This window comes from Cydia amplana, chromosome 11 (genome assembly GCF_948474715.1).
Source record: "Cydia amplana chromosome 11, ilCydAmpl1.1, whole genome shotgun sequence".
Classification (NCBI taxonomy): domain Eukaryota; kingdom Metazoa; phylum Arthropoda; class Insecta; order Lepidoptera; family Tortricidae; genus Cydia; species Cydia amplana.
In genome coordinates, this window is record NC_086079.1 from 15370626 (window position 1) to 15395988 (window position 25363).

General features: G+C 39.4%; 1 protein-coding gene across 1 annotated transcript; it reads right to left on the reverse strand.

Annotated features, from left to right (window-relative positions):
• Positions 1-3517: 3517 nt before the first annotated feature.
• Positions 3518-25171, reverse strand: LOC134652133 (lipid droplet-regulating VLDL assembly factor AUP1-like). The gene is given in 9 exon segments (XM_063507300.1): positions 3518-3654; positions 4331-4497; positions 5042-5213; positions 6732-6910; positions 12363-12496; positions 20364-20437; positions 21466-21578; positions 24669-24835; positions 24975-25171. Coding segments are annotated over 9 exon segments (1170 nt in total). The 5' UTR covers positions 25013-25171; the 3' UTR covers positions 3518-3528.
• Between the last annotated feature and the right edge of the window lie 192 nt (positions 25172-25363).

Here is a 25363-nt window from a genome sequence, read left to right on the forward strand (position 1 = left end):
TCCATATCTATACAGAATATTATAAAATGTCAGCTTTCATTTTATTATGTAGCTTCATGTTGTTTTCTTTTTAAATTATGTCAATATTTGTATAACCTTTTTGTGTGGCGGTGATCAAAAATCGTGTCTTCAAACCTCGGTTATGCTGCATAGAGCAGAAAAAAACTTTCTCGACAAAGATGACTAAAGATTCGGTAGAGTCCTTAATTCCTTATCATACACAAACGGTTAAATAATTGTCTTTTGGTTAGAAAAAAATAGAATACCTATCACATGATTATTTTATAAAAATCGCTAAATCATTTATCATTTCTACACGTCCGAGTATGTCGAACATCAATCGGCAGTGTTCAAATATTTTTTTAAAGAACCGTGTACAATCGTAAATTCTACACAGACGAAAGGCCAATTCGAGCGTGCACTGGCAACAAACCGATATTAGAATGATATTGGAACCATGTCAGTTAACTGACATTCGCGCGGGCGTCTCGCTCGCACTAATATTTGAGCGGACGAGCCTGAGAGAAATGAACGCGCGAATCACAACTGATATGAATAAAAAAAAGATTTTACACATCCATTGAATTGAAAATAGAGAACATTGCGATATAAACACGTGATTATGATCTTCAACTAATCATTTGAATAATTTTTGTTAAACAGACTTAAGCTTGCAGTACATATTATATTTACAAAATGGAAGTTAATAAATGACGTCTAGAATTTTGAATACATAATTATACCTACCTTACATCTACTTATTTATTTATTCTACAGCCTCCTCACCTGACGATAGTACAGTCGCCATCAGATATATCGGAGCGGTCAAGGCGCTCACAAATAACTGAACACGGCTCTATTGTCAAGGCGTTAGAGTGCCTGTTCAGATATTGTGAACACCTTGGCCGCTCCGATATATCTGATGGCGACTGAACCTACGCCAGTGAATATTACTTTAGCATTTTAGGCACATGTTATACTAAAGCTAACATTTATCTCTCATAAAAATATTTATTTTAGTTATGAAGTACCTATTTTGTTATTTGATGAAAAAAAGTAGCGCTGAATTAACCCTTTTCCAGGCATAGTACGATTTATCGACCACATACGCGCCAATAGAATTTCTACTTATCATTCATATTATCATCGATTTAAGGTTCAAATTAGATTGCACGTTCCGGAAATGAGACATCTTCAAATTAATCATCAAAGATGGATTAATTGGATTTTTTTTAAACCTTGTAGTTTGGTGCGGCCTGGAAAATGGTTAAAGTATGTATTTAACGTATATCTTATCTAAATTCTAAACTTTATTCAATGAGATACTTTACAGGCCGAAATTACATGTCTAAAAAAACGAATGACAGGACAGTGCTGGTCAAAAGGGAAAAGTAACCTTCTTATTCACAAAACTTAAAACGCCTGTTATTGTACTTGCACATGGAGCATGTAGCTAGCGCATGTTGAGGCACTTGCATAACCTATAACACAGACAATCCAACCTCTAGACATAGCATAGTCGCGCTACCCCCTCTGCCACACATACGGTAGCGTTACTCCATCTTCGAGTCAATCCCGTGCCGTGATTGGTCCGTGTCTTTGAACGGACCAATCACGTCACGGGATTCGCTCACCTCGTCCCCCCGCACCCCCGTATTTTTGGCAGCATCGGTTTCATGAAAGAATTGGCCTAAGCTCAGTCTAGAGGTTGGATTGTCAGTGACCTATAATCATACTGTAAACAGTTTTAAGAGGTGTATGGATCCTCTAACGTGAGAATACCAGCGCGAGCCATACTGAACCACAATGTAAGTCCGAGCTAGGACTAGTACCTTATGCAAGTTACTTGCACTGCTTGCACAACTGGCGCAAGTAGCTCGCATTTTTCTTACTTCAGCTACATGCACCGTGTGCAAATAGAGCTAAAAATGTTTTTCGTCTGACAGTGGAAATAATTTGGGATATCGATTGAGACAAACAGTAGGAAACATCCTATTTATTTATATAATATAACTCCTGTAAATCAAGGTACAGTACAATCACGTGGATAATAAGTTCCCATTTTGACGTAAACATTATGCATTTGCATACTGTACGTAAAATGCAGACACATTAAACACAAAGTTACTTTAAATAAATATGTTTGATTGATGCATGTTAATGGTGTTGACTGTAGGAATATAATAGCTATAGTTTGTCAAAGGACTGTCTCATTTCAAACATAGACAGAGAGAATCATACTATCTTTGTCTTACACTAGTACTAGCACCCAAAAGAAAAGGATGAGTGTAGTTTTTTTTGTTCTTATTTACTGACAAATTGGTTTGACCAACTATAGATCTATTTTATTTCAATTCTCATGCGAGGCAAATCGAAAGGATATATCAAAGAAATGAACAATACAATAAAATAGGTTTAAGGAACCAAATAACACTAAGAGCCACTTGCACCATTCACTAACCCGGGGTTAACCGGTTAAACCTAGAGTTTCCGTGGTTATCAGTACAATTTGACACTGAGTTAACGGTTTAACCCGTTAACGCCGGGTTAGTGGGATGATGCAAGTGACGCTAATAGTCATAAACTAAAGTAAAATGTATTTTAATGAGGAGTAGAAAATAATAGCAGAAAATAATCACTATTATACTAAAGGCGATGAACTCAATAAAACTTAAAAAAAATTGAATTCAAGTTTTATAACCTAAGAACCACCATGAATAAAAAAAAACAAATAACAAATATTTTCTCTATTTTCGCAGTCAATGGTGGTAAAAAGGGTGAAAAACTTTAAATAAAAGGTTTATCAAAACGGTGGTGAAAAACAAAATTGTTAATCGTTTTATTTGATGCTGATCCTCCCAAATTCTTATTCGCATTTACATATTAACCCTATGAACGCTATGCCTTACTACTCGGGAATTTAATCTTAATTTATTAAATGGTGTTTTACCAACAATAATAAACGCCAAAAATTATCACAATATTGCTATAAGAACTAAGCAAAGAAAAGTTTAAATTGTGATCAGTCAACAACTTCGCTGTTCCTTATAGTTATTATAGATGAGAACAAAAATTATTTTAATAATTTACGATATCAAATTAAGGAATATAATGTTAACACTATTCTCTCAGTCACGTATATGTGACAGCGGTCGAAATGTTAATGGGGTCAACCAACTATTTTCCGCATTTTTATGTTTCTCTTACCAGAGTTAAATACATCAAAAATTCAATCGACCTAGGAGCATTCCATTGTATCGCTTGTGAACGCTACTCTGAAAATGTCATGAAGCCGATTTTTGATCCGATAATAGTCCACAGTTTTCATTTTAATAAAAAAATTTTGATCGGATCTGTCAGTGTCAAAAGCGACGTATCTGTTTGAAATTATTAAAATTAGAATCGGGCCGATGGTTTAGCTTAATAGTTTACAATTTGAAACCAAATTTCAGCTTCCTAGCATTCTTAGCACAGATAGAATGCTCTCGAACTAATATTATGTAAGAAAATATATCAAAATGTGTACCGTTAGCCTGTCATAGTGAGATTGAGCCCGTGTTTCTCTATATATCTCCGGCGAGCGTCGGCGATCATCTGCGCTTTCCGCTCTTGGAAACTGAGTTGGCGCTCCTTCGCGCTCTTTGGGAAGGGGGCCTGAAAGGGAAAGTCTAGTCTAGACTCATTTCGTACACAACAAATATTATAAAATACGTAATGTCGTAGTTTTTCCAGGAAGCATATTAAAAATTACAGTTAATAGACATTAAAGTGATAAAATAATAGTATTTTATAGAATCGTGATACGATAGAGAGCTTTTCAGTCGAGTACCATGTAGGTCGTAAAGCTTGCTGAGTGGCCTAAGTAAGGTAGGAGTTGAAAAGCTTGATTATATCACTATTATATACAATACTTTTTCTACGAGTCAATTAAAATTGACTAAAGCGTTTCGTAAGAAGTATTTATAGTTAAGTCGGGAACCCATAGTTTTTACTATGTATGTGATTACAGTTTGATATACATACTAAGTTCGAATTCAATTCAATTAAAGCCGACGAGTAGAAAATATAATATTAATTAAGCCAAAATAATTTATAAAAGGAAAAGAAATAATATATATGTAAATCTGACTAAATGCCATGAAATAACTTACCGAAACAAATAATGTATGGAAATAGTCTCTAGTAATAAATGGATTAATTTTTATTTTTCGATAGGCGTTTGTCATCTTGGCTCCGGTCCCAGAACTGTGTCACCTATGGATTAATTTTTATTTTTCGATAGGCGTTTGTCATCTTAGCTACGGCTTTGAACTGTGTCACCTATCCTTACCTGAGCAGGCGGAGTGACGTAGCGCGAGGCCGAGGGGCCGGGCTGGGGGCCGGCGAGGCCGGCGGGGGCCTGTGGGGCCTGTGGGGCCTGTGGGATCGGCTCGGGCGTGTAGGGGGTCACACCTTCGAGGAAGTTCGTCACGGTCACGTCTACGCTGCGGGTGATGGCTGGAGAAAAAGAAACTCATTGGAGGTGCTCGATTTGTTTAACTATTGGAACGATCACATATTCATAATAGGGTATCTGACTGTATTTTAAATAAATTATTTCACACCATACATGAAATAAAGCATCATATAATTATTATAAAAACATAGATAGATAGCAGTTATTTTAAACACACGTCCTATTTAATAAATTGGATAGAAATATAAATAGTATAGGTTTACACTTTTATTATTTTTCAATTGTACCTCGATACAATTTGTAAATTAGGTAACTATAGGTCTATAAATTAATAAATTTGTAGCTATTTACTAAGTTGCTCATATGTTTATTACGAGGGTTGTTTGAGAAGTAACTTGGTTTCATATGAAAAAATAATATTGCAGATGTATTTATTTTATTTCTCTACGTAATCCCTCCGAAGTTCTACGCACTTGTCCCAACGAGTCTGCAACTTCTCTATGCCTTCACGGAAGTGCGTTTCTTCAAGGGCCAAGGTGTACAGTTCACAGAGTCCCTAGTTTTAGATAGAACGTGGGTAGTCACCTAGATCCCTCATGATGTCGTGGAGCGGCACTCGCGGTAGCACCTCCTTGACCTGCTGCGCGCGCCGCGCCAGCTCGCGCGCCGGGGCGGGGGCGGGGCGCGCCGGCGGGGGCGCGAGGCATAATTGGGAATATTCGATGTCTGTTGCCTCTACCTGTAAAGTTTATTGAACCTTTTACCAGGCTAAAGGGCACATTTCCCACATACGGCACTTCAAACATGTCTCGGTGTCGATGAGTAAGACTGACGTTCGATTGTCATTTTTGAAATGCCGGCCTAGTAAAGGGTTAACCTCTTTCCGTGTACTTCCTTCCTATACAAAACAAGTTACATTTCTTCAGTGTCGACCTTGCAGTCTATTCATTCATATTTCTTTTATTACAATTTTTCTATACATTTTTGATATCACACCTGCAAGTGTTCAGCGATGACGCCGGCCACCTGTGACGTCACTAGCGGCTGGAGCGTTAGCGTGTTGTACACGGGGTGTGACACTAACCTGCAAGTGTTCAGCGATGACGCCGGCCACCTGTGACGTCACTAGCGCCTGGAGCGTTAGCGTGTTGTACACGGGGTGTGACACTAACCTGCAAGTGTTCAGCGATGACGCCGGCCACCTGTGACGTCACTAGCGCCTGGAGCGTTAGCGTGTTGTACACGGGGTGTGACACTAACCTGCAAGTGTTCAGCGATAACCCCGGCCACCTGTGACGTCACTAGCGGGTGGAGCGTTAGCGTGTTGTACACGGGGTGTGACACTAACCTGCAAGTGTTCAGCGATGACGCCGGCCACCTGTGACGTCACTAGCGCCTGGAGCGTTAGCGTGTTGTACACGGGGTGTGACACTAACCTGCAAGTGTTCAGCGATGACGCCGGCCACCTGTGACGTCACTAGCGCCTGGAGCGTTAGCGTGTTGTACACGGGGTGTGACACTAACCTGCAAGTGTTCAGCGATGACGCCGGCCACCTGTGACGTCACTAGCGCCTGGAGCGTTAGCGTGTTGTACACGGGGTGTGACACTAACCTGCAAGTGTTCAGCGATAACCCCGGCCACCTGTGACGTCACTAGCGGGTGGAGCGTTAGCGTGTTGTACACGGGGTGTGACACTAACCTGCAAGTATTCAGCGATGACGCCGGCCACCTGTGACGTCACTAGCGGCTGGAGCGTTAGCGTGTTGTACACGGGGTGTGACACTAACCTGCAAGTATTCAGCGATGACGCCGGCCACCTCTGTGACGTCGCTGGCGGCTGGCAGAGGGTCAGCTTGTACACGGGGTGTGACACTGACCTGCAAGTGTTCAGCGATGACACGGGGTGTGACACTAACCTGCAAGTGTTCAGCGATGACACGGGGTGTGACACTAACCTGCAAGTGTTCAGCGATGACACGGGGTGTGACACTGACCTGCAAGTGTTCAGCGATGACGCCGGCCACCTCTGTGACGTCGCTGGCCGCTGGCAGGAGCGTCAGCTTGTACACGGGGTGTGACACTGACCTGCAAGTGTTCAGCGATGACACGGGGTGTGACTCTAACCTGCAAGTGTTCAGCGATGACACGGCGTGTGACACTAACCTGCAAGTGTTCAGCGATGACACGGGGTGTGACACTAACCTGCAAGTGTTCAGCAATGACACGGAGTGTGACACTAACCTGCAAGTGTTCAGCGATGACACGGGGTGTGACACTGACCTGCAAGTGTTCAGCGATGACGCCCGCCACCTCCGTGACGTCGCTGGCGGCTGGCAGGAGCGTCAGCGTGTACACGGTGACTGGCGCCAGCAGGTACCAGAGCGCGTCGCGCCACGGGAACCCGGCGCTGTGGCCCGTGTGGACCGTTACCGCCGTGAACGCTCGTTCCACCTCTGAAAGAAGTTTAATGAAGTAATATACAAAAATACTTCTAACAGGCTTTGCAAGCAATTTTAATATGCTCTGTGTCACTCCCTTAAAAGACGCCTCATTGACTGCGTTCCGTTAAACTGTATTAACTTTTTCAACACCTACCTTTTTCAAATTCACTGCCTTAGCTACTGACAAAATTGGCCAAATTATTATATCTCTAAATGTAAAACGATTAGATACTTTTGAATACAAACTGTAAGATATATAATATACCAATACAATATATTATACCACTATTTTTGTAAAATGATTAGATTAAAGAATGTCAGAATTAGCAGATAGATTTGGCCCGTTGTTCTGTGTGCTACTGAAAATTTTGGCAAAAACTTACAGTTTAATTCAGGATAACCTAAAACGCACCAAACTATGGCAAATATATTAACAATAGGGACTATTACTGCAATGTTTTGCCGCCAGAGAGCAGCACTAGAGACAAACCAAAGAAAGTCTGCAGCGCTAGATTAAAAGTAGTTTTTAAAAATCAGTATGCGACAACACCACAGAAAATGGATTAAATAGTCTTGATACTTGTGAAATTTCTACCATATTTACCGTCTATGAAAAAATTAAGCTGTATGCACAGCTTAATTTTTATGGTAAAATAAATTTCATTCCAACAATAGATGTCACTATTAATATGTAGACATATACTAATCAGATAACAAGATAGTACTTGTTGTATATATGGTTTCGAGCGGGTGATGGGAGTAGAAGTCAAACACCTTATGTGTGCTAGTATAAGAACATTCTGAACGTTTATTCTCTAAATGCCTATTGTTTTATACACGTTAGGTTGCGCTGACACAAGCAATATGCGTTTATGTCGCAGTAAACCAAAGCGTTACTGCTAAACACTAAAAGTGGACATTCACCACATTACACCTCCCCCGAAAGTTCCTCTCACCGCCGGGGTGGCAGAAGAAAAAATTTAAACGCATGTTACTTGTTTACAATTTTTTCTGAAAACAATACAAAAAAATATTAACAAATTATATAGGTATAATGCAAACAATCTTTATTTAGCTAGGTTCTTATGTGTCGTAAGTGTCGTAGTCCTATTAAGGAAAAGAAAAAAAAATCGTTGTGCTCATAAGAAAATATCATCACTTAAAATGTTGTCATCTCTCAAACGTTAAAATATTAATTTACTTCCTTTTCTCATAAAATATAAATCTCCTTCTTTAAAAACATTTACCTACTCTTCATCTTTAAAACATTTACTATTCAACTTTAAAACATTTAGAAACATTTGGTATTCAACTTTAAAATATTCACTCTCGCTGTTTATAGTTACGGTATCTCCCATAATTCTGATAATAAAATAAACTAATGCCGTATTAAATGTTAAGCCTTTCACGGACACCTATAAGGTCGACTATGATCAAGGACATAACTGGGTTGCGCCTCTGTGCGCACCCTTCACCTATCAATGCTATCTATAGCAATTCTTCAATAAACACCTAGGGCATGGTCACCCTTTATCAACTCTATAAAATGGCATATCAGGCCAGGCTGTACGGCTCTGCCTGTACCTAGAGACACAAATACATTAAGACAATAAGTCTCCTACAACTTTCACGGAGGATACTGTATATCACACTATGATCAAGTACGAAGGACTAGTGCTCTAGCTATAAGGTCACATTTTATAAATAAATGTGCCTAAACTCCTTAAAACTTTCAAACTTGTACCGTACTGTAAGATTTCTATAAAATAAACATTATTATTTAACTTCCAAAATTAAAAAAAAAACGATGTAATAAATCAAACTTTCGCTGTATATCAGGTGATCAGTCCGACACGTAGCTAAAGTATCAATCATTACTAAGAAACAATTAAATAATTTTATTGAATTGAGTTGTTAATTATTTAATCGTTATGCGATGTATCAAATTTCATTCATCGCTTATTAAAATATTCTAACTCGCGGCAAAGTCTCGCGGCCTAGTTAAATTTTCTGTTGACGTGCGCACAACGCGTGGCACGCGCTGCAAATTGCAACATACATGATCGAGGACACTATTCGACACTTTTAATTTATATATTATATTATGATTTCTTATGAAAAATTTTTATGCTCGAGACGAAATTGAGTTTAGCGACAACCTTTAATAATTATGAATGATTTAAATATGACTGCTACTGAATTGGAAAAAAATGCTGGCTTTTAGAGAAAATTAATTAAAATCATAAATTACATGTAGGATTTACATCCTATTGCTGCGTGGCTGGCCGTCCTCGGCTTCGTCTTCGTCCGGTCCGGTGCGAAATCGCGACCGGCATTCTTGCTGCTGCTGGCGTGGCCTGGCGAGCTGGCACCTCCATGTGGCGCTCGCTTGACGCTTCGTATGGCTGGCTCTGCTTACGACGATGTTAGTGGGCCGGGATAACCCTGGACTCCTCTTGAAATGGGCCGGGATAACCCTGGACACCTCTTGATTTGCGAGCCGGGATAACCCTGGACAACGCTCTTCTTTCTTCCTTCTTCGTCTCTTCTTAATTTCTTTTCTTAACGCGGTTTCCGCTTTTTGATGTTGGTTGGTTCTGCTCCGGTTGTTTCTTGATTCTTGATAAGCTGGTTGGTTCTGACTGCGTGGATTGGTGTTGAAAAAGTGGTTCTTCTTTTTTTTTCTTTTCTTGCTTGATTTTTCCTTCTTTCTTGAGTGTTAGTTCCTTGTTGGTTCACTGGTCTGGATCGCCATCAGATAACAAGATAGTACTTGTTGTATATATGGTTTCGAGCGGGTGATGGGAGTAGAAGTCAAACACCTTATGTGTGCTAGTATAAGAACATTCTGAACGTTTATTCTCTAAATGCCTATTGTTTTATACACGTTAGGTTGCGCTGACACAAGCAATATGCGTTTATGTCGCAGTAAACCAAAGCGTTACTGCTAAACACTAAAAGTGGACATTCACCACATTACACTAATATTGATAAATAATATTGGGAGAATGTGACATTTGGCTTCATCAAAATTAATAAGCTTTTGTAATATCCGCGACGGCGGTAAATAGGTACAGAGGGCCTACCGCGAACACCGAAGTTCTCAATATGCGGGCATCTTTCTCTTTTACTCCCATTAAGGCGTAATTAGGTTGACAGAGAAATTGCCCGCAATTTGCGAACTAAAGTTTTCGGAAAAACGAAATAAACCATTAAAACAATAAACATATATTAAAAATTAATTTTAGCTTTAACTAGTAGGTACCCATGCCGTGAGCATAAGCATGGAGGTTGTGGGTTCGAGCTCAAAACCCGGCTAGTACCAATGAGTTTCTCGAAATGTTAGAGGAAGTTCATAAGTATGCCTATACCTATTAGGTGTGTTCAATTTGCTGTGAAACCTTAGTCTAAACCAATATTATATTATCTAAGTAGGTACATATGGTGAAGTATTAAGATGTTTCATTCCACGTACCCGTCATCAACTCCAAATTTTGTAAACATTGTCGTTTTTCAGCTTGAATCGCCTCGTGCTGACTTTTTACAAGTGTAAAATTATTCGTCATGCGGAAAAGTAACTCCCGCACGCCGGTTTTGTAAGGTTTCACCATGTTTATTCCGTTCATCACAAAACACAATGAATATTTAAACGATTTTGATAAACACATACCATAGTGCATGACGTTTACTGACTGCTTAAAAAACATTGCCATATGTAGATTTTTAATTCGATGTCAAATTATTGCGCTGCAGACTTTCTTTGGTTTGTCTCTAGTGACTTTAGTATACCATAGAGTAAAAACTTATACATACTGTACCTTAAATTGTTTTTTTACAAGTTTTCACAGACAATCAAATATGCGATTGATTCATCAAGGCGGTTTGTTTACAAAGGGCCTACCGGGAAACACGAAATCGAAACTCAGCTATCTGCCTCTTTATCGCTCGAATATGCAAGAGTGATAGAGAGGTTAGATAACCAAAATTTCGACACTCTCGTTTGCGGTAGACCATTAGATTGTGACTTATTTTGGGAGTGGCGCCCCCTACGCAGGATTTCGCGTAATGTTCCCTATTGGATGTGTATAGTTACACTTACCGATGGCGACGGGCTGAACTCGCTGGGCGACGGGGAAGGGCCAACGAATCGAAACAACCCGCCCTGCGGCTGCAGAAGTAATGGCTCTCTGCGACACGTTACTCGGCTGCATTTACTTACCAATGGCAAAGGGCTGTACTTGTTGAGCGACAGCAACTATGTTGTCACAGTAACAGTTCTGTGACTATGACAACATGGACTTACCGATGGCGACGGGCTGAACTCGCTGGGCGACGGGGAAGGGCCAACGAACCGAAACAACCCGCCCTGCAGAAGTAATGGCTCTCTGCGACACGTTACTCCGCTGCATATACTTACCAATAGCAAAGGGCTGTACTAGTTGAGCGACAGCAACTATGTTGTCACAGTAACAGCTCTGTGACTATGACAACATGGACTTACCAATGGCGACGGGCTGAATTCGCTGGGCGACGGGGAAGGGCCAACGAATCGAAACAACCCGCCCTGCGGCTGCAGAAGTAATGGCTCTCTGCGACACGTTACTCCGCTGCATATATTACCAATGGCAAAGGGCTGTACTAGTTGAGCGACAGCTAAGTAACAGCTATCTGTGACAACATGGACTTACCGATGGCGACGGGCTGAACTCGCTGGGCGACGGGGAAGGGCCAACGAATCGAAACAACCCGCCCTGCGGCTGCAGAAGTAATGGCTCTCTGCGACACGTTACTCGGCTGCATATACTTACCAATGGCAAAGGGCTGTACTTGTTGAGCGACAGCAACTATGTTGTCACAGTAACAGTTCTGTGACTATGACAACATGGACTTACCGATGGCGACGGGCTGAACTCGCTGGGCGACGGGGAAGGGCCAACGAACCGAAACAACCCGCCCTGCAGAAGTAATGGCTCTCTGCGACACGTTACTCCGCTGCATATACTTACCAATAGCAAAGGGCTGTACTAGTTGAGCGACAGCAACTATGTTGTCACAGTAACAGCTCTGTGACTATGACAACATGGACTTACCAATGGCGACGGGCTGAATTCGCTGGGCGACGGGGAAGGGCCAACGAATCGAAACAACCCGCCCTGCGGCTGCAGAAGTAATGGCTCTCTGCGACACGTTACTCCGCTGCATATATTACCAATGGCAAAGGGCTGTACTAGTTGAGCGACAGCTAAGTAACAGCTATCTGTGACAACATGGACTTACCGATGGCGACGGGCTGAACTCGCTGGGCGACGGGGAAGAGCCAACGAATCGAAACAACCCGCCCTGCGGCTGCAGAAGTAATGGCTCTCTGCGACACGTTACTCCGCTGCATATATTATCAATGGCAAAGGGCTGTACTAGTTGAGCGACAGCTAAGTAACAGCTATCTGTGACAACATGGACTTACCGATGGCGACAGGCTGAACTCGCTGGGCGACGGGGAAGGGCCAGTCGGCGAACCGCAGCAGCCCGCGCCCGTTCCCCGGCCCGCCCTCAGGCTGCAGCAGTAGCGGCGCGCTCGTGCACTCGCCGAAGTGTTCTCTGCCACAACACGATATATATTATTAGACGGCGATAAAAATATAGTCACTCGCGTCAGGCCTGGAACTCTCCGCGCGAGCTCGGATTTATGCGTATAGTTTCTAGCTTTCTAATAGACCCCGAAGGCTAATCCTATTGTCTATTGTTAAGAAAAACCGCTCGTGCCACGTGCCACAACCACCTGCATAAAAAATCGGTACTCCGGTTACTGAGTGCCGGCGAGTCGAACGCTACAGAACCAGTCTAAAATGTGTCATCGAGATGCGTAACAAAGGCGCGTTATCGGAGAGCGCACCTACACTGGTTTTTTGAGCGTTGGACTAGCCCGCGCTCAGGTGCCAAATAGAATAATTAGGACCCTTTTTTGCAGGTAAGTAGCACGTGCGGTTTTACTGAACAATAGACAATAGGATAAGCCTTCGGGGTCTACTAGAAAGCTACAAACTATACGAATCTCGTCCCGCCAGCGGTACAAAAGCCAGCCAGTTGGTTGCCACACGCGCTCACGCAGGCACGTCACCGCGCGCTCCGCGCGTATTTTTACGACAGCTACAAGCTACGTAGGTAGTAATTAAAAAAAATGTAGGTAATATTTTTTAGGAGATATTTACAGTTAGATATCTAACTAAAACACCAAAGTATATTTGAAATAAGCGTCGGCAACCCTAGAGTTGAAGGTCACTCCATTGTATTTTTGTGTATGTATCAAAACGGTAGGTATTTGCGTTTTCTTTGAGAAATAATTATCTGTTCGTAAGAACTATTATATACTATGTACTCGCGTGTGCCTCTACACGGCGCAAGCGAATGAAGTAGGTAAAGGCGCGGGCTACTTTCACAAGCTATATGAACAAGTTATTTGTACATTTGTACTAGCCCGTGACTAGCCCGCGCATTTACTTGCACCAGTCACCTGTCGCCTAGGTCACGCTGGTATTCGCGGTAGTTACTGAACCGTGTTTATGAAAATGAAATTCTTTATTCAAGTGCATGTTGCGATGCACTTATAATATGTGTCAAAAACTGCCGTCTAACAGCCTCAAAAATATAAGAAGATTATTTTTTGCTAATCGTTTACATAATGCATATCGGCTAGATGTGGGAGAATTAAAAATGCAGCGTTCATGCAGATAGGTAGTGCAAGACTCTTTATTCAAGTAAACAACTATGCTTGATGATTTTTAGGACCCGTAACGCCATCTATTAGAAGTAATGAGTATTATTACATAAGATTGATACGTTCAAGGGTTCACATGCAAAATTAGGACTTTAAAATTATTGTGATTACATAGTAGATGGCGTAAACGACTAATTGTATTAATTAACTTGAACATACTCCCCCGGAAAGGACGGAGTCCTTTACACAAGGTAAAACACATAATTTAGTTACAGATCTTTGCAAAACACCAGAAATTGTACGTATTTCGTAAGTCCGAGTTAAGCCATCAGGGCCTGGATGTTTCCCTATAATACGGCCCATCGGCCAGCTTCCAGGCGGGAGTCGTTGGTCTTTGACCAGTACCAAATCGCCTATGTCCAGATCTTTGGTTACGCTGTTCCACTTAGGACGTTGCTGAAGACGGGTTAAAAACTCCTTCTGCCACTGTCTCCAGAAATCTTGCAACATCTTTTGCGTTAGCTGCCATCTAGATAGCTGGTGAATCTTAGAGTCTGTATAGTCATCATCAGGGATACTAACAATCTGTTCAGTGGTCAAAAAATGACCTGGGGTTAACGGCTGTAAGGAATCCGGATCATCATTGAGAGGGTATAAGGGCCGAGAATTAAGGCACCCTTCAATCTGGGTGAGGAGCGTCGTTAATTCTTCAAAGGTGAGGGTTGAATTTCCTATGACCCTTTTCATATGATATTTGATAGACTTAACGCCGGCCTCCCATATACCACCAAAGTTTGGAGCTGCAGGAGGAATATACTTCCATTTAATCCTCATATTGTCCAACAGGGCTGCAAACTCGTCTGGGATTCTTGCTTGACCTTGGCGCCACATGGCTATCAAGTCTTTCTTGGCTCCTATGAAATTTGTGCCATGGTCGCTCCACATCTCTGCGCATCGTCCTCGTCTAGCTACGAATCGTCTTAAAGCTGCTATAAATGCTTCTGTGCTTAAACTGCTCACGAGTTCAATGTGAAAAGCTCTGGTCACCATGCAGGCAAATAGAGATATGTACGCCTTGGTGGATTTTGCCCCACGACCTTTGCTCATACGCACGTTTATAGGTCCCGTAAAATCTACTCCGCTGATCAAAAAAGGCTTTGCGGGCTTTACTCTTATAGCAGGCAGATCTCCCATGAGCTGACTGCCGGTTTCTCCTCTCTGCCTGATACAAACGATGCAATTGCGTACATATTTCTTTATTTTATTAGTCATGTTGATTAGCCAGTATTTAGATCGAAGATACATCACCATCAATTGCGGACCGCCATGTAGAGTGCTGCTGTGTGCTTCTGCTAAAAGAAGAGGTAACAGAGCATTGTCTTTCGTGATTATAATGGGGTGCTTCTGTTGGGCTTCTAAATCAGCATGGCGTAGTCGGCCGCCTACTCTCAACACACCCTTTGGATCTAAAAAGGGGGCGAGTGACAACAATCGACTTTTCCTTTTCAGCTGTCTCTTACTCTTTAAATCTTCAATTTCTTCTTGAAATTCGATTTCCTGGGATCGTCTTAAGCAAATGGTAAGTGCTTCATCTCTCTCTTCAGTCGTCAGGTAAGTTGGTAAGTGATCTTTATTTTCTCTCTTTCTTTTCAGGTGCAGCATCCATCTACGACAGTATGCGATTATTCTAACCAGTTTCCCGAGCGACGAGTATTTAGTTATCAAGGTAAGTATTAAATTCTCTTCATTTTCTTTAGTTGTAGTAACTAATGTTTTTATAACCTTTCTGCATTCTAAGTCTGTTTCAGGTACTTCGGTTCCCGGCAGTTCTATGGCTGGCTCCTTGAGAAACGCCGGTCCATTCCACCAGAGTGTATTTGTCAACAGCTTTCTAGGCATCACTCCTCGTGAAGCTGGGTCCGCTGGATTATGTTTAGTATTGACATAATACCACCCGTTTATCTCATTCATCTTCTTTATTTCAGTAACTCGGTTTTTAACAAAAGGAGTCCATCGTCCTGGATCGCCTTTTATCCATGACAGTACCACTTGTGAATCTGACCAGGCAAATACTTGATGTTTTTGAACTTTTAATATGCTTACAACATGTTTCAGAAGTCTGCACAGCAGAACAGCAGCGCACATCTCTAATCTGGGCATGGATATTTGCTTCAAAGGCGCTGTTTTCGTTTTAGCCGTGAGTAGAGATACTTGTACTTGCCCGTCTGTTTTGATGACTCGGACGTATATTACGGCTGCGTATGCACTCATCGAGGCGTCAGAGAATCCATGAACCTCAATCGAGCTTCTGTCTGCATTGGTATGTATCCAGCGATTTATCTTTACTTCTGTCAATGCAGGAATCTCTTTTCTAAACTTCAGCCACTCTTCCTTCACGTCATCTGCGAGTTCTTCGTCCCAACCAACACCTAATTGCCATAATTTCTGCATTAATGTTTTAGCGATTACTACCGCAGGCGCCAGCCAACCCATCGGATCAAATAATGAAGCTATATCGGCTAAAACATTCCTCTTCGTGACAGGTTGTTCAGGTGAGTCTTCCAAATTATTCGTTATTTGTAACTTGTCTTCTTTAGTGTTCCAAATTATACCCAAAGTCTTAATACTGTCTCTTCCATCTACTTCTCTTTGGGCCTTTGGTGATCGTTTTACAGGTTCAATCTCTTGCATGAATGCTTCACTATTAGAACTCCACTTTTGAAGCTCAAACCCACCCTTTTTGAGAATTGCTGTGATTTCTTTCTGATTTATTTTAGCTCGATCTTCGGTCTCATGCCCCGACAGGACGTCGTCCATGTAGAAATCCTCTAGTATTATACGCTGTGCTTCAGGATACTCTTGACCCTCATCTATTGCAACTTGACGTAAGGTTTTGATGGCCAAGTAGGGAGCGCAAGAGGTCCCGAAGGTGACGGTAAGTAGTTTGTAATCTTCTATCGGTTTTTGAGCATCAGTTCTCCAAACAATTCTTTGATAATTTGTATCTTCTTCATTAACTTCAATCTGCCGATACATTTTAATGATATCCGCGACATATGCGATTTTGTGTGTTCTCCATCTCAGCAGTATGTCGCGTAAATCTTCTTGCAGAGTAGGGCCTACGAGTAATGCATCGTTTAAGGTAACCCCGTTAGTTCCAGCACATGAAGCATGAAATACAACTCTAACTCGTGTAGTTTGTTTGTCGTCTCTTACAACAGCATGATGTGGTAGGTATACGCAATTCTCGGTTAGTTCTTTATCATCTACTTTCTTCATGTGTTGCAGATCTATGTACTCTTGTAAGACGTCGTTGTAATCTTGTTTCAATTTTTGATTCTTATCTAATCTTCTTTCTAGCGACATCCATCTCTTCACTGCTATCACGTGAGTCACGTGGTAGCACAGGTGGTTCTTCTCTAAATGGCAACCTGACCACGTAACGACCATCTTCTTTTCTTTTGTGTGTCTTCTCATAAATGTCTTCTGCCTTCTTTTCGTCTGAGGTTAGTGTATTGCTTTCTTCTTCTATGGTTTCTAACTCCCAGAACTTCTTCAGGATGTTTTTTGTGGCAGTGTGTTCTGTCCTCACATTTCCGCAAATAATCCACCCCAGGTGACTGTCTTGTGCTATAGGTGTTCCTGAGGGGCCATTGATCACTCCAGGTTTAATAACTTCGCTCCAAACTTCGACTCCTAAAAGCAAGTCGATGTGACCTGGAGTGTGACATGTTGGATCTGCGAGGCACAACTTCTCGACATGTTTCCAGTTTTCTATCTTCACTTCATTCTCCGGCATAATGTCGGTGACGTGTCGTACAACATAAGTAGTTGCCTTCATCTTCATCTTAAGCTCGATTCTTGATGAGAACTCTATTTCCGTTACATACTTGAGTGTAGTCTTCATTTTCTCAACTCCCGTGACATGCCCACTGACTGAGGTACGTCGTAAGCGAAGCCTTTGTGCTGCGGCCTCAGTTATAAAAGACTCTTGTGAACATGGGTCCAACAGCGCTCTCATCAAGTGTTTTTCTCCGTTTTCAGCATATACTTGCACTAATGCAGTTGGCATCAGCCGCGCGCGACTCCCCGTAGTGAGGTGAGATATAATACTCTTTTTATTTTTATCTTCTTTTTCTTCCTTGGTATCTTCTTTATCCTCTAAAAGCTGCGCTGATGCCTCCGGAACCGGCGCAGAGGTCTGAGACTGCGGGCTCCACGTGCTGTGCAACAGAGAGTGGTGTTTTCTCCCACATCGGCGGCAAGAAGATCGATGTTTGCAGAACTTGACTGAATGCCCCGGTACCAGGCAATTAAAACAAAGCCGCCAGCCTTGCACATATTCCACTCTCTTATCTACTTCAAGTTTCGTAAACTCCTTACAAGTGTATAATAGGTGGTCTTGGTTACAAAAAATGCATTTCTGTTCGCTTTTATTTACATCAAAACTTCTTTTATTTACAGGTGCACTCGACGGCGGAGCTTGTATCATTTCCAAAACACGAAATCTTTTTTCCAGGAACTTGTCTAATATGTTTAGTGTTGGTAATTCACTAATCTCTAGGGACCCGAGCTCGAGTTCCCATTCTTTGTGTGATTCGGAGTCTAACTTATTGACAATTAAATGAATTACCAGTGTATCCCATGTATCTACTTGTATGTCTTGATTTTTCAATTTATTCATACATTGACTTGTGGTGTCTAACAAATCTCGTAACCCTTTCGATGTTCCCGTAGTTAATTTTCGTTGATTCACTAATCGTGCCAAAATTGTGTTTACAATAATTCGTTTGTTGTTGTATCTTTTTAATAAAATATTCCATGCCATGTCGTAATTACTCTCGCTGATAGGTATATGCTTAAGTAATTGTTCCGCCTCACCTGATAAACAACTTTTTAAATAATGCATTTTTTGCACTTTATTGAGTGTAGTTTTATTGTGTATTAGCGATGTGTACATATCGTGAAACGAAGTCCATTCGTGATAACTGCCCGAGTACTGTGGAATATTAATTTTAGGCAGCCGGACTTCATCACTAACACTAGTGGCAGTTGGAGGGTTATGTGAACTCGATGTACTTTCTCCGCTCCGTGAACTTAACTTCAATAACAAGTCCATCATATCTGACCGTAACTCGATGTATTGTTCTTCGACTTCCATAAAATAATCTTTTGTGAAATATTCATACTTTCCTCGTTCATGTTTAGGTACCAATTTCAACATTTCCATGTGATTGCTGTGAAACTGATTCCAATATTCGGTCAATATTTCCATTCGTAACTGTACATAACCACTAGTCAGTCTTTGTTTCGGCGATTTCTTGTAATTTGAAATAGTTTTCGTCAACAACGCGTACACGTTTTCTTGTTCCTTAATATAGTCTTCCATAATGAAGATATAAGCACACCAACGTTTGTATACACTTATCAAGTCTATTTATCACTTATTATACAGTTTTTTCACTTTAATTTCTTCTTAAATCCATTTAAATTCGTTAAAACGTAAACAACATTTGAGGTTAATTTCGACGTCACACTAATATAGTTCTTATATCCGTTCGGTAAGGACCACTTTTGTACCGGTCGATGAGAGATGTGGGAGAATTAAAAATGCAGCGTTCATGCAGATAGGTAGTGCAAGACTCTTTATTCAAGTAAACAACTATGCTTGATGATTTTTAGGACCCGTAACGCCATCTATTAGAAGTAATGAGTATTATTACATAAGATTGATACGTTCAAGGGTTCACATGCAAAATTAGGACTTTAAAATTATTGTGATTACATAGTAGATGGCGTAAACGACTAATTGTATTAATTAACTTGAACACAACTTTTAACTAATAATCAAAAGTGCGATTTTGACAGTGAAATATTGCGTTTGTCTATACAGTTGCTATACAATTTATTTTAATAACATTTAAGGAATCGAATGGTACCATTTTTAGGGTTCCGTAGCCAAATGGCAAAAAACGGAACCCTTATAGATTCGTCATGTCTGTCTGTCTGTCCGTCTGTCTGTCCGTCCGTATGTCACAGCCACTTTTCTCCGAAACTATAAGAACTATACTGTTGAAACTTGGTAAGTAGATGTATTCTGTGAACCGCATTAAGATTTTCACACAAAAATAGAAAAAAAACAATAAATTTTTGGGGTTCCCCATACTTCGAACTGAAACTCAAAATTTTTTTTTTCATCAAACCCATACGTGTGGGGTATCTATGGATAGGTCTTCAAAAATGATATTGAGGTTTCTAATATCATTTTTTTCTAAACTGAATAGTTTGCGCGAGAGACACTTCCAAAGTGGTAAAATGTGTGTCCCCCCCCCCCCCCCCTAACTTCTAAAATAAGAGAATGATAAAACTAAAAAAAATATATGATGTACATTACCATGTAAACTTCCACCGAAAATTGGTTTGAACGAGATCTAGCAAGTAGTTTTTTTTAATACGTCATAAATCGCCTAAATACGGAACCCTTCATGGGCGAGTCCGACTCGCACTTGGCCGCTTTTTTCCTTTAGGAAAATAGAAAAGAAAACTTAGAGGTCTTGTTTTTTTTTTTTCATATCCATATATTTTTTAATGTGTAATTTATTGTGATGCGTCGATTACATACATACCATTGCTGTCACAAATACGTCACGTATTTAATAAACATGTTGGCGTAACCCTGGCATAATACCATTATGTAAAGACAATACTATATTTGTAAAAAGTATGTAGCTAAAGGCTTGTTTTACTCACTTTCTAACAAACTGGGCGGCGTTCCTGATGCCTAGCGTTGACGCAAAAAATGGCGGCACCTTCCACTTCCGTAGCTGCAACATACATATTCAATTATTTTCACACATTTCAATACTTACTTACAATTAATAGACCTTATGAATATTTAAATGTTTTGTTTAGATTGGTTAATTTCCGCGTTGCATTAATTGTGACGTCAACGATAACGCATTTCAATAAGCATGTGTTGTTGTAAAATAAAGCCACTTATTACAACAATTATAATTTACCTCTAAAAACTCTTTCGTACTTGCGAGATCGTCAAACCATCTCCAAAGGCATTCTCAGTGTGTTTTTAGGGTTCCGTAGCCAAATGGCAAAAAACGGAACCCTTATAGATTCGTCATGTCTGTCTGTCTGTCTGTCCGTCTGTCTGTCCGTCCGTATGTCACAGCCACTTTTCTCCGGAACTATAAGAACTATACTGTTGAAACTTGGTAAGTAGATGTATTCTGTGAACCGCATTAAGATTTTCACACAAAAATAGAAAAAAAACAATAAATTTTTGGGGTTCCCCATACTTCGAACTGAAACTCAAAATTTTTTTTTTTCATCAAACCCATACGTGTGGGGTATCTATGGATAGGTCTTCAAAAATGATATTGAGGTTTCTAATATCATTTTTTTCTAAACTGAATAGTTTGCGCGAGAGACACTTCCAAAGTGGTAAAATGTGTGTCCCCCCCCCCCCTGTAACTTCTAAAATAAGAGAATGATGAAACTAAAAAAAATATATGATGTACATTACCATGTAAACTTCCACCGAAAATTGGTTTGAACGAGATCTAGTAAGTAGTTTTTTTTTATACGTCATAAATCGCCTAAATACGGAACCCTTCATGGGCGAGTCCGACTCGCACTTGGCCGCTTTTTAGGGTTCCGTAGCCAAATGGCAAAAAACGGAACCCTTATGGATTCGTCATGTCTGTCTGTCCGTCCGTATGTCACAGCCACTTTTTTGATCTTGATTGTTGCGATTAAGTCTCGTGTTAGTTATAAAAGTATGAGTGAGAATCGTGTTAGTTTAAATCAATATATTAATTCGTTGTTCATAACGACTCACACTGATGGTTCCAAGCGCGTGGGCCGCGGCCAGCGAGTCCAGACAGGACGTGTAGTTGGCCACCAGCATGCTGCAGCGAGGGTCACGCTGCCCCTTCACTTTCACGTACACTCCTGCAAACAACCACTTTGGTTAAACATGTAGCCTGTCATATTATATCTAATACCTTTAAACGAGCAATTCTTGTATGTTTATCTAATACCTTTAAACGAGCAATTCTTGTTTATTTATTTATTTATTTATATATATATTTCGGGGATCTCGGAAACAGCTCTAACAATTTCGATGAAATTTGCTATATGGGGGTTTTCGGGGGCGAAAAATCGATCTAGCTAGGTCTTATCTCTAGGAAAACGCGCATTTCCGAGTTATTATATGTTTTCCGAGCGAAGCTCGGTCACCCAGATATTTTATTTATTATGCGTTGAATTATGGTCTCTATGACAGTTCTTTTAAGTGTCTTTTGGTTAGGCTTAGTTTAAAAAAATATTGAAGAAATATGTAGGTATTTACCGTATTTTTATTACTTAAGTGGTGTATGATAAATACAATTTTTATATTTAGTTTACTTATTGTTCAGAACACATACATAAAAATATAAATATAACGTACAAAAATATGTAAAATGCCTGTTTCTCAAAAGTAACTTGTAATACGTGTGGAAGTCCCTTTCTAACAAAAGCTGTCAAAAAGTGACATCCGCTTGTATTACAAGTTACAAGCTTTTGAGAAACGGGCCCCTGGAGGTTCATAATGTAAACAAGTTAACATCAATGATACAAAATATGTTAATGAAAACTCTAAAAAAAAGATACAAAAGCGCCAATTTCAAACAATATCGTATTCCTAATTTTATTATACATACTTAAAAAGTTTCTATTTGTATATTTAGCCATTTACATATTAATTAATTCAAATTTTAATTGTCATATTTTGAAGTAGACAATTGTTTATGCATATTTTTTGTAGATCCTTTGGGAATCCCCTTACGTCAAACATGTAAAAATGACGTCAATATCTATCAATGAGTCTATCATATGTAAAATACAATTTTTATAGGTTTTTTGCCATAGTTTATACATATTAAAAAAAAATTACTGCTTTATTCGTATTTTTGTATTACTGTTCAATCATACACTTTAAGTAGAACATACAATAACATTTACTGTGATGATACTGATGATGATATTGAACAAGTAATATGCTCTAATTGTCACATTCACAAAATTAACTCAATGTAGCCTGTCTCAAGAGATGTGACAAGAAAAACAAGTTGAAAACAATGAGTTTTAGAGTACAGGGTCAATGTTTTGTGGTAATTCATTCAATGCAAATGAGTTGGCTCAAATATACAGGATATGTTACAATTTTTTTTAAATAGCCAATAGTATGGTCGCCATCAGATATATCAGAGTGGCAGAGGTGCTCAAAAATATCTGAGCACACACTCTAACCTAAGCTCTTAACAATAGATGCATGTTCAGATATTTGTGAGCACCTCTGCCACTCTGATATATTTGATGGGGACTGTACAACTTCATTCAAATATAGTTCATTGTGCTGAATTTTTCATAAGTAATAAAGTAGGTCTAATATATGTTTGTACAATAATTGACAATTATCATAATTGGTTAACAATTATTAGTTTAGTTTTTGTTTTGGTATGAGTATGGTTCATTATGGCTCTAAACTTGTGGTCGTAATTTTTATTTATTAAAGCCTTTATTATAGGAACTGTTTACATTTTATTTTACAATTATTTATTATATGTTTATTTCTACATGCGTCTTTGTAAGGTCTTTATGACGTAGGCCACTTCCAAATCGCCTTTTTCTATCATGTTTAAGTATTTGTCCAACATTTTCTTCCATTCTTGTCTGTCTGTTGCCATCTCTTTCCAGTCTTTTCCTACTGTCTATTAGGTCTTTTTACCATCTTGTTTTTGGTTTGCCCTTTTTTCTTTTACCAATTTTAGCAGTGGTAATTACCAGTGGTTGTAATTACTGAGTTTTAATTGTCACCTGTTAAGATACACTATAACACTTTCTGTATTAGCAAAATATTTGTGTTGCATTTGTTTCTTCAACTAAAGAAACAAGAGATGAAGAGTTATTATGCTGAAATATGGACAAATAGCCAGCGCCATTACCATTACATATATATATAACAAATCACAGAATGTATATGTTTCGATAATTATTCTATCTATAGTACTTTTACACTTCATGTTACTTATAGTCAAGTCAAGTCAAGTCAAGTCAAAAAATATCTTTATTCATGTAGGCCTAGCAACAAGCACTTATGAATCGTAACATACTTATAAATTATCTTAAGCTAATTATCAGAGCAATTTATTGATGTTATTATTCCATAATAATATTGGATTATTATACAAATCAAATTTAACACAAATTTAAGAATTTCACAAAAGGATCGTCAAACATGAAAAAAAAATTGTATAAAAAATACTAGTCTAGAATGTTTCTAGAATAAAATCTAAATGTCAAATAAATAGATGACAAGTAAGATTTTGAACCCGTTAGTTTATAATCTAACGTAGGTTAGGTTAGGTTAGATTATAATCTCGCTACTGTCAGTTTATAATGTAACTAGCAAGATTATAATATGACGAGTGTTTACAATTTTACAGTGACATAGATAAGTTTCAGAAAGCAGGTTGTAAGTATAAGTATAAATATATTCTTTATCTTGGTACAATATTGATAAAAAATGTTAAGACCCACCCATAGTTTAAGCTTTGCTTAGTTTGGGGCTAGATTGATCCGTGTAAGATTGTCTTTAAATATTAATTATTAAATTCTGTTTGCAGTAATTTTTTTGATCAACAAAAAACTAATTTTAACCATTATTTTTTTTTTAAATGTATGTTTAATAGAGTCCCACAATCATAATGACATTCTCATTAAAGTGATTATCTAGTGATTAGATTAAAATGATAACATGTCCAAGAAACCCGAAAAAGAAATCTGTTTTATTGAACAAATATGATCTCTACATAGACTATAGGACACCACAAACTGCGTTTCTCCATAATCACTATCACTACGATATTTTAACATACAGGAAATCCTCATTTAAACCCGAGGTGATACGAAACGTATGCGACTCGCAAAATGCAAGGACAATCTGTTTAGTGTTTACAGTAACTTGTTTGTGCAATAACAAGAGTTTGTGTTACTCACCGAATGTCCAGCAGGCGAGGGTCGACAGCATCTGCCTGACCGTCGATTTGTTCGGCAATATTATCGAAGCCACCCATAAGATTAAAGCCAAAATTGTCCGAACCACAAACAGGCATAGTCCAAATGGCAAAAAAAGGAGAAATTGCGTAACGTTCTCCCCAGAAAACCTGAAAATAAACACTCTTATCACTCTGTCGTATAATTGGGCACTGTAAATATAGCACGTAAGATCAATAGCCAATTTTATTGCAAACTTTCCCTCAATATCATTCGATACGTAAGTAGAACGAACGTAATGGGCAGTACCTTTCGTCGTTTCTAAGCCTCTCCGCAGTTAAAGCCATGGTTTAAAAACTGAGATCATAAACTGACGATTACTAAAGCATACACTACTTTGTTAAATGAATAAAAGTGAATAATTTCGAATCTCTTCAAAAAAAATCCTGTACGCGATGTATTGTACAATATGGACCATAAGCTATAGATGTGTTTTCTTAATAATTTGACGTTTCTAGTGCTGTACCAAAAAGAAAAGTATTATCGGTTTATTTTCTGACGTTGGCGAACGTGGTACTGTTCGTATTTTATATAGCGTTTATCTTATCTGTTGAATGGAAATGAGTGAGAGGGTGACCCAAAGAGTAAAGTAAGTATAGATGGTCAAACCAATTTGTCAGTAAATAGGAACAAAAGAA